General features: G+C 37.1%; 1 protein-coding gene and 1 pseudogene across 1 annotated transcript; one reads left to right on the plus strand and one right to left on the minus strand.

Annotated features, from left to right (window-relative positions):
- Positions 1-223: 223 nt before the first annotated feature.
- LOC147477938 (F-box protein SKIP23-like) lies at positions 224-952 on the minus strand. The gene has a single exon (XM_086586122.1). The coding sequence runs from the start codon at positions 950-952 to the stop codon at positions 224-226; it is 729 nt and encodes a 242-aa protein (XP_086442248.1).
- A 2,326-nt stretch (positions 953-3,278) lies between these two features.
- Positions 3,279-7,404, plus strand: LOC147477939 (uncharacterized; annotated as a pseudogene).
- Positions 7,405-11,429: the final 4,025 nt, after the last annotated feature.

Here is an 11,429-nt window from a genome sequence, read left to right on the forward strand (position 1 = left end):
AACCAGGGCCCACATATCCCAAATCCAATCCAACAGATTTTATATAAATAATTAAATTAATTAGTTAATAAATAATTACGTATTTTAAATACGGGCGTTATAAATTTACTCCAAACTCAATAATGTAAAGTGTAAACATAAGATTAATAATTATGGTTACATGAAAGTTTTGACAAAATACGGGAGCAACTTACCAACCCAAAAAGAAAAGAGCAAAACATACTCAGATAACAAATAAGTTAAACTCCAACGAAGTATATTGTTCTCTAAAACAAAGGAGAACCCCATGCAGAGCACTGCTACAGCATAGGTTCCACCCAGATAGGGGCCGAGTTGATATTCTTGGAGTCAGTTCGCCAATTCGGTAATGTGGCTCAACCGTACAATCTTTAAGGTTGAAGATTCCCATATCATGAGGTTCAATTCCATACTCTTCTTGCTTAAAGTATCCTTCATAGTGGTCATCAGTAAAATATATAGAATTTTGCTTGCATTCGGGAAAGTCTGAAGTTGATAGAGACAGAGAAGAACTATGACCAAGAAACAGTACTCGGTCATGTATGTTATCTAGTTCAATCCACTTACAAGTAACCCAATTCAGCTTGTAGACGCAGAATCCAGTGGTAGAGTAAGCCTTGTAAGGGTTGTCCTCTTCACCATCATCATTTGGATATTCAAAATCCATTTTCCTATCGATCTGCAACAAGTCCCCTAATGATTCTACAAGATACTTTCCCCTTGCTGGTTTGAGCGGCTTTGAAACTCGAACTAACTTGCGGGGACAACTAGTGAGATCCCAAGGGTAAACTACACCAGTCGCATTGAGAATGTAGAATTTATCGCAGTATTGTATAACATCCACAGCCTTATCGTATTTCCTAGATAACGAAGTCCAAGATTTCATCCCAGGCTTAAAGAAGGCTAATCTCTCACCACAATCGTAAATTGCCATGGCTACAAAGTTTGTAGGGTTTGAAGCCGGATTTGCCGACAAAACAACCTTGTACAACAACCCAAGGTATGTACCTTTACAATCAGCGTAATCGGTGTCTACTGTAGATTTAAAAGATTTTAGACGCGGGAGATGGATCTCATTGTTTGCAGCTGACGAAAAGGAATTAATTAGACTAAGTTCATAATTCTCACAAACTGTTGCTACCCAGCCAAAGCAAGAACCAGGGCAGTATCTGTGGGGCACTGGGGCTTGGAAACTATAGACTCTCTTCTCAGAGAGGTTGTAGAAATTGCGGGTTTGGCTATCGTGGTTGAGTTCGGTTGGAAGCATGAGCATAGGGGCTGGCGGGGCAAAAGGTGTCGATTTTCAAGATATACAGATTGCCATGAACGACAAATAGCACCGAATCGGACGTAGTCCTTGACACGAATTAACTTATTTGCTACTAAAGACAATAATTCCTCTGGAATTTCCAACCAGTCGACTTCTCTATCCTTGGAGTTAAGAGTATTAACACTGTCCTGGAGCAGAAGCGGTGTATGCCCCAAAGAAATATTAAGAGAATTCTTTTCATCTATGAGACCAACAATGGAAGTATGGAACTATCGATCGAGGAAGCAATATATCAATTCAACCGTGATGACACTTAGATTATCTACGAGACTCGCAAACCCGTTAATACATGCCAAAGCAAATAATCCGATTTGTAGTAAACAGTCAAAGGAAACCAATATTGCAAGTGTGAGGACATCGAAAGGCCGCACGAAAAAATTAGAGCAGTACATAACACCCATCTCACCAACAAATAAATACACCCGCCAAAGTTAACTAAACACTTCTACCATACCAATGACCAATAATTAATAATCAAGTACATTTACCTTAAGTTAGAACTAGAGTTGTAGAAGAAGAAAAACAATGAATTCTACTTGAATGTGATTGGCTCCATCGAACTCATTTTAACAAATTCCTTTAGTTCGGGTCGAAACTGGGTCGAACGCATTTTAACAAATTCCTTCAGCGATTGAGTTCCCCCTTTTCGGGTGGTAGTGCCTATACCTTTTAGTGCTAGTTAGTATTTCTAACTATTTTTATTTGAGCCTGTTGCTGCTGCAACTATTTTAAACTGAACTACGTTCAATTTCCTCTATTCTTGATAACGATAAAGAAAAATTCTCATTTAGTTCTCGGGTAAAATTCCCAGTTTTGCTAATTTCTCAAGTCTTTTCGTTGCAAAGTGCAAACACATTTGCTTTGAGAAAAGTTTCTCAGTGAGGGTATGTAACCTTAGTCACACAAACTGTGTACAAGGTATATCGCTCCCGATCTAAAACCACGGTTTGGCGAATTTAGATCGAAAGCTCCTAAAATCCGCGCTTTGAAATTTCTAAAACTGCGCTCTCAATTTTTCGAACCGCACTTTCAGTTTTTCAGTATCTTAGCTTTTTGGTCTTATTTTTTATTTTATTATATTACTTGTTTCATTAGATTAGTTGTATAATGCGTGGACATGTACCGTATTAAAACTCAACATGTCATTTTCTAAACTAGATATCAACATGCTTGCTTGCTTTGGTAGGGATGTCTAGCTTGCTCTAATGTGATATTCAACACATGTGTCATCTCATTTTATTTGCTAACTACTACTAAACCATTTTAGGGTGATTAGTTCCTTATATTCACTGAGAAGTTGCAATGCTAGATTTGTATGTACTTGGTTTGAACTCTTAATATTTGTTTCCATATCATGTTGTATTTCCTCATTGTTTTTACTTGTTATTAAGTTTAACATGCTTGGGCTGAGATAGTAAAATATGTTAAATGCTTATGTTCTATTGTTGTAAGCATACTCCCCGTTAAGTACGATTAACATAGGTAGGTCTTCAAGAAACGGATGCCTTTTTCCTATTTTATTTTATTTTAGTGACTTTTCATCCTTGATAGATTTCAATGTTAATTAGGTTTCTTATGTATTAAGGAAGATTCTCTTATGTGTTTGGTTATGTATTTATTGTGTGTTAGTTAGCACTTGATGGATAAAAGTTGGATGCACTCGACTGTTGGAAGGTCCAATTGCAAGTATATTCTAGGTTGTGAGGAGTTTGTGAACTAGGCATGGGATAATCGACCTGAAGAGTTTGGTGATGAGATTTATTGTCCATCTGTTCGATGCATTAATAAAGTGTTGAGGGTCAAAGATGTAGTTTAAGATCACATATTAAATAAGGGTATAGTACGGTCATATATCCATTGGACCAAACACGGGGAAGGAGATGAAGTGGATGCTCGCCATGACTCCAATGATGGTGATGATATTCACCAAATGTTGCAAGATGCATTAGGGTTTCCAGACCTAGTTGGAACAGGTAGTGACACACCAACTATTCCTGTTTCTAATGAGGCTAGTTCGAGTGAGCCTTGCATGGATGAGCCAAACGAGGAGGCACAAAAGTTTTATAAATTGTTGAAGGAGGCTGAGACACCACTATATCCTGGTTCTACTAAAGCTTCAAAATTGTCTTTCCTTGTTCGCTTGCTTCATGTTAAGTGTCTAAATGGCTGGAGTAACCATTCATTTCACATGTTACTTCAAGTGTTAAACGACTTACTTCCTGATGAAATCAATATGCCAAAGAATCATTATGAATCAAAAAAGCAACTTGGGGACCTTAGTTTAGAGTGCATTAAGATAGATGTTTGTCCAAATGATTGTATGTTGTATTGGAAGGATAATAAGCCAATCGAGGACAAGGATGAATGCGATATATGTGGTCAGTCAAGGTGGGAACTTACTCCATCTGTGACTGATGAGGAAGGAAGTAATTCTACTGTGAAACACAAGAAAAAAGCTGCAAAAGTCTTGAGATATTTTCCGTTAAAGCCAAGGCTTCAGAGATTATTTATGTGCTCAAAAACATCAAAGGACATGAGGTGGCATGCAAATTGTCGTAGCAAGGATGGAGCATTAAGGCATCCAGCTGATTTCATGGCATGGAAACACTTAGATGAAAGATATCCTTCTTTCGGTTTGGAACCTCGCAATGTCAGCAGGCTTGGTTTGGCTAGTGATGGTTTTAGCCCCTTTGGTAGTCTTAGCACTATGCATAGCACATGGCCTGTGGTTCTTGTTCCATATAATCTACCACCATGGATGTGCATGAAGCAGCCTTATTTTAGCTTGTCGCTGCTTATTCCTGGCCCTAGCAGTCCTAGGAATAACATTGATGTGTACTTGCGACCTTTGGTCGATGAGTTGAAAGAGTTGTGGACGAAAGGAGTCGAGACATATGATGCATATTACAAGTAGAATTTTTAGATGTATGTAGCTGTTTTATAGACAATTAACGACTTTCCAGCTTTTGCCAACTTGTCAGGATGGAGCACCAAAGGCCAACTTGCGTGTCCTTCTTGCCACGAGAAGACTTGTTCAAAAAGATTGCATCATGGTATGAAGTTTTGTTATATGGGAAGTCACCAGTTCCTACCACTTAATCATTCATATCGAAGGAACAAAAGTTCCTTTGATAACACTATTGAACTGAGGACTGCCCCAAAACCACTAAGTGGAATTGAGGTTCTTGAGCAATTCAGTGGGTATGAGCAAGTCACATTCGGCAAGCCAGTGCTCGATAAGTCCGGTCAAAAAAGAAAATGGGAAGATAATTTGCCTCATAACTGGAAGAAAATCAGTATATTTTTTGAACTCCCTTATTGGAAAGACCTTTGTTTGCCGCACAATCTTGATGTTATGCACATTGAAAAGAACAATAACGAGAGTTGGCTTGGGACATTGTTAAATTTAGAGAAGAAAACAAAGGACAACTTGAAGGCTCGACAAGACTTGGTGTTGATGGGAATACGAAAATCACTTCATCCTATACCTAAAGATGGCAACAAATACTACCTACCCCCTGCACATTACACATTGTCTTTGTAAGAGAAGAGGAAGCTTTGTCAATTTTTGAAAGATGTAAAGGCTGTGCAGTTTAAGCGTTAAGCGGTAGCTAATCGGTTAAAGAGTGCATAGCGATTAGGCCTAGTAATCGGAATATACGGGGATTAATCAGAAACTAATCGGGTGATAATTCTAAATAAGATTTCCATTCCCAACCTATAACCCACAAATAATTATTAGCTAAATGCATATTTAAGTGAAATAAAAATGAGAAATATGCATATCCAACAATCACCAAAATGCAATCATAACCTCATTACATAGTTTACTGCTCAATATAAGTCAAATAAAAAACATATAAAATATGAAAAACACAAAGGCATCAATGACTCTGCTAAAATTATATCATGGAAAAGTTGTTTTAAGTTGGGTTTTATATATCATAGGTCTTTTGTTCTATAACTTTATATATACAAACCATGTTTTGAGAAAAATATAAAACAACAAACCCTTAGACCTATTAATTGCTGCTTTTTTAACACCTATTTGTGCTAAATCTCCCTATTAATGGGCATAAATCGGGCTATTAATTGATCCCGCTTAAATCGGGATTTTTTCTGCTAATCGTATCAGTCAAGTAGCTTATAGTGCCTATGCGCTTATTAATCAGCTATTCATCGCCTATTAAACTGCATAGTGTAAAGGTTCCCGATAATTATTCATCCAATATTTCACGCTGTGTTCAGGTTAAAGAAGCCAAGATACATGGCCTGAAAAGTCATGATTGGCATGTTCTAATGCAACAACTACTTCCAGTTGCAACACGTGAAATTCTACCCAAGGAACTAACAATGGTTTTGGTTGAGTTGTCTAATTTCTACAAGCAATTGTGTTCTTAAGTGGTATGGGTTGAAGAGTTGGAGCGTCTAGAGTATAGTATTGATATGACTCTTTGCAAAATGGAAATGATTTTTCCTCCAGTATTTTTTGATGTTATGGTTCACCTACCAATACATTTAGTTGGTGAGGCCAAGCTTGTTGGACCAGTGTTTTATCGATGGATGTATGCAATCAAAAGGTAAGTGAAGACCATATGCAAGATCAATTTGTTTTCTTCCTAGGTAACATATATACTTATATTTATGTTTCTTTATATATATATATATATATATATATATATATATATATATATATATATATATATATATATATAAGCTTAAAAAAGTATGTGAATACAAAAGTCGCCCGAGGGTTCAATTCAAGAAGGGTATCTTGCTGATGAGTGTTTGACATTTTGCTCGATGTACTTAGATGGTGGGGTAGAGACAATGTTTAATCGACAAGGGAGGAATGATGATTGTGAAGATGTAGAATCAGATGGAAAGTTTTCAATATTTGTTGAAAGCACTCGTCCTTTAGGGAAAGAAACCTTGAGGAATCTAACTAACGAAGAATGGGAACAAGGTCGTTTGTATGTGCTAATGAATTGCGAAGAAGTGAGGCTGTTTGTTGAGTACGCCAAACTTCTCTTTTCTATTTAAAAGAAATTATCTATGTTTGAATCATATATATGTTCATTATAATAAAAATGGTTTACTGTACAGGAAACACAAACAAATGATTAAGGATGACCATGGGCGCCGCATAAGTGCTAGGAACTTGGACCGTATTTATAATGAGAGATTTGGTAACTGGTTTGAAAACCATGTATGTGGTAGTCGACTAGTTGTAGTATGTTTTATTAAGTATAATCATATTTATTGGTTTCATTTAGACGTGTTAATTTGTTCTTTTTATCTAAATAGGTTCAACAAATGAAAAGAGATGGTGAGTTGGTCAGTGAGCAACTCGATATGTTATCCTTTGGTCCTACCCGATTTGCCACCTGTTTTAGAGGGTGCATTGCAAATGGATATAGGTTTCACACAAAAGTTCTTGAGATGCGAAGAAAAATGCAAAATCATGGAGTTTTTGTATCTAGCAGAAACCTCAAGCTTTGCAAGTGCTACAGATATGAATCCTGCTATAGGGAGTGTCAGTTATTATGGTATCCTAAATGATATAGTGGAGCTTCGTTATGGCAGTGGGAATTGAGTGTTTATGTTTAAATGTGATTGGTTTGATGGCTTGAGCCGTGCTGGAGTGAAACAAGATGAATATGGTTTCACCACTGTGAATTTCACACAAACCTTAGCTACCAATGAACCTTTTATTCTTGCATCTCAAGTACAACAAGTTTTTTTATCTTAGAGATAATTTGGATGAAAATTGGCAAGTTGTGTTGAAGACACAACCAAGGGACTTATATGATATGGGGTCAAGGGTTGAGCCAATCCAAGATAACTCATTGTGCACACACCAAGATGCAAGTAATCCAGTTGAGAACACAAATACCATTGAAAGCTGGACTAGGAATGAGGTTGAAAGAATTGAAGTTGTTGCCAATACTGTTGAAAGAGAGCAAGACTTCATTGATGATAATGAATGTGACGAAGACTTAAGTGAGGATAGTGATTGTGATGACGACTTCATTAATGATAGTGATCCAGATTAGTCACGTTGGGCATTCCTTTAATTTTCTTGCAGTATAACATAGATAAGTGCATGCAATGGTAAAAAGACGACGAGAGGATCCAAATGGCGATGAGAATGGTAAGATTTGCAAATAATTTTTGAATTCTTAGGTTTTTAACTATTGAGTAGTATCTAACTCATATTATTTGTTGTGTTGATATCTATATTTAACATTCTAAATAGGTGGAAAATGGGTTAGAGACACTTCTACCCTTCCTAAGGTTTTTAATAACCCATCTAGGTCGGTTGAAACCGACTTGGAATGGCAATAATCAACCCGATGGACCATATACATCCAAGCTTATTTGCAGAATCTATGGGAGTATTGATGACATCATCACATCGATTTGATTGGACTAAATATTGGGAGCAAAGAAGGTGGAGATGATAAATTATGGCTATGGAACATGCTTAAGGTAAATGTAATGACCCTGAATTTACCTGAGACTAATTTGGCGTTTTTTTGTATGCTTAGGATTAGTATGGTGACTAGCATGTGTAAGAGATCCATCTACATTAATTAACTTCCCCATTATCATCTCTTGCAATACCACCATAGCCATGACCACCAGATCCTTCTCCAAGTTGTAAGTTTTAATAGTCTATGAACCCTTAGATTTTTTAAGGTATGTAGATTAATAGTCTTAAAGACTCTCATCTACTCCATGTTGGTATTGATCGATAGTATTGAAAGTAATACATAGATGATGTTTAAAGAATTAATAAGGTAAGAATGAGCTACCACTTCTTCTATTAGTCATTATAGTAACATTCTCTTAAGTCGCATTAAGTGTAATGTGTTGGTTATATTGTGCAAGTCATCCCTACGTGTCCTGTCCTGATTGGTTTTATTTACTCAATAAAGTGCCACCACCTGACTTGGTTTTATTTAAAGTTTGATTGCAACTTGTAGTCAGTATCCATGTATGCCACCATTGTGATTTTGTTCTAGGGTATCAAGGTTCTAGGTTTGGCTGTTTATATACACCATGATATATTGTACATATTTGCATCGTGTTTTAGGATTCGTGGGAGCTTGATGAGAGCAAGAAAGAAACTACTTTGGGTCGAATTACCTTAGATGAATTCAGGAATAAGAAGACTAAATGGAAAAAGAATTTCTATTCACGCTACACGATATATGAGGAGCATATAACGCACAAACCAGAGCAGCTATCACAACAAGAATGGGTCAATCTTGTGCAGTTCTGGGATAGTCTCGAGCATCAAGTATGAAGAACTTTAGTGTTCCATTTGAAATAGTTTTCACAACTTATATATTATTTTTGTTTTCTGTGTATCTAGATAATTTCTGAGAGGAACAAGCGTAATCATTCTAAGCAAATAGCAAAGCATACTAGTGGTCGAAAATGTTTTCCAGAAATGAGAGCACAAATTGTATGATATTTATTGTTGTCTTTGTTGTGAACTTACATTTTCAGATTGGCTTATAAGAAATAAGTCAAATAACAATTTGTTTGTGTCTGGACAGATTCAGGAGGAAGGTGCACCCCATCTCAAGGAGACTTCTTTGTGCTATCCCATACAAGTTGGAAGACAAATGATGCACTTGATGGACAATCAAGAGAGTATATAGTAAGTGAAAATTCAAATCTAATAATGATGTTAAGTGAATATAATAAATGGTTTTCTTTTTATATATATTAATTCGGTTTGCAATACAGGAAAAAAATGAAAGAGTTAGCTGGAAGAGATGAAAATGGAAATCAACAACCCCTTTCCGATGAAATCTACAGGCAAGTTATGCAGCGTGAGCGACATGGGCGTGTGAGGCTGATGGGTCGTGGTGTGACATCGACTAGTTATTTTGGCTCTCAAGCATCATCCCAAGGTACAACTTCTGATCGTGTTGCTGAATTGGAAAATGAGATGGTTGAAATACGAAGGGTAGCACAAGAAAAAGAGGAGGAAAGGCAATGCGAGCTTGATGAGATAAAGAGAGGGTTCGATGCATGATATGAAGTGATGGAAGCTCGATTTATGGAAACACTAATGTAGAGAACTTCCCTATCTAGAATGCTGTAAATTAAACTTGTTATGTCTTGCTACCTCTAATTCTTTGTGTCCATTACTTAAAAAAAGGCTTGTTGTTTCATTTTAAAAGTGACACAAGTCAATTGTGTCAGTTTTGGAATGAATTTGAAACCGACACAAGTATCGCTGATACAACAAGTTTAACAAAAACAGACACATCAAGTGACTTTGTTGTGTCGGATTTGGATTACCAAAACAACCTCACTAGATGATAAAACCGACACATCAGGGTTGATGGTTTTGTTGAGATTGTTCTGGTAACGTGGAGATGTATGTTAGTTGCATTGTACGTATAAGTCTTGTATTAGGGTTTATGGAATAGTGTTTGTATATTTATAGTTTTCTTCTTATTTGAGGATTGGTTACTTGACTTAACTAGCATTGGTGTAGATGGTTAAGTAGCTGGTTCTACGAATCAGTATATTTTTTAGTAGTTAAATTTACGACTGAGGTATGAGGTTTTATATTTGGTTTGGATGTATTCTTATTAAATTTTCAAGTTATGACAGGTTTTATATTTATGAAATATCGATAATACAGAGGAGACTCTATCGAAATTTTTACTATAAAAGTCATGTATCTTAGGTATGTTATTGCATGAGATTTGGGGAGTTCTGACCCTAACCAACCAACTGGTCTTGAATTGGGTTTCCTCACGAAGATCCATCAGTAGAAACTTTAATTATACTAGGGGGGAGCAACACTCTAGTATTTTTGGAGATCTTATGTGCTTCCCTTGCAGTCTTAGCCCATGTAATATAGATAACTCATGCACTGAATTCTCAATTTTGGTGTTGTCCACATTCACATGGCTGCTTTTATACAAATTCTATTTTTAGGGTTTAACATTTTTTTTCCCTTTTTTGTAGAGATGAACAAGATGAATACTAGTTGTTTCGACCCCCACCTACGTGGCAAACGTCCATTAGTAGGGGTCTCTATTTTATTCATTTAATTAACAGGGCTAAAGCCCAATTCGCAATATCATGGATCAATGTACATGCCCATTAACTCATGTGTCTAAGGCTGAACCTTAGCCACATGGCTTGCCACTAATGTACGTTGATTTATGTCCAGATTCATTTCTTATCAAAGAGATAGTTATCAGTTGACAGTTATACTCTATCACAATTACTCAAGATACAAGATTACTTGAGCTACAAGGACTCTCTACTCTACCTCTATAAATATCAAACTATTTTTCATAAGGAACTACGTGGAAACTTGATCCCTAGAGAATAGATCTTGGGCAACGCGTAGGCAGCCATTATTTGGTTCAGTTTCATCTCCCCAACATCAAAATCCTCTCGTTTATTAGTGCGTTCATCACCATTGCTCGTTGTTGTTGTTGAAGCGGTTTACTCCCGAAACATAATTGGCTCGGCGTCGTGAGGAAAGAGAATTCATTATCACGTGAAACAATCAAGATGGTAAGCACAAGAAGTAGACCAAATAGTCAACATATTCCTCTTACTTACAAGAATCGCAACCCTCGAAATTCAAATCGGCCGATGCATGAACCGTTGAACAATCAAGTTGCTCCTAGTAGTAGGATCAATTCTCAACATCCGACTGTAGCAGCGCAACCGCCTCCGCCTCCGCAAAAGGCAGTACAAGTGCCGCCACCCTTAACAGCCTTGCAACAAGAAAATCGACAAGTCAGTAATCCTCCATGCGGTCCGCCCGTCAATCCATGTCGATCCTTCAGTTGACATGGATATGGGCGTGGACATCATTCTCCGCCAACTAGCGGAAAAGGTGATAGTAACAACCAATTCACCCCTAATACGGTTGGCCGGGAGTTACGACGAGTCAAAAATTTAAATAGAATTTGAGAAGGAAGTCGACAAAGAGGCAAAGGCGGTGGGCGATGTTGCAAATTCAACAACATCAAGGCGACCACGAAGGGACGCAGCCATTCAGTGTATGGGACCGTCTTGGCGATCCATC

The sequence above is a fragment of the Coptis chinensis genome, chromosome 9 (genome assembly GCF_015680905.1).
Source record: "Coptis chinensis isolate HL-2020 chromosome 9, ASM1568090v1, whole genome shotgun sequence".
NCBI lineage: Eukaryota > Viridiplantae > Streptophyta > Magnoliopsida > Ranunculales > Ranunculaceae > Coptis > Coptis chinensis.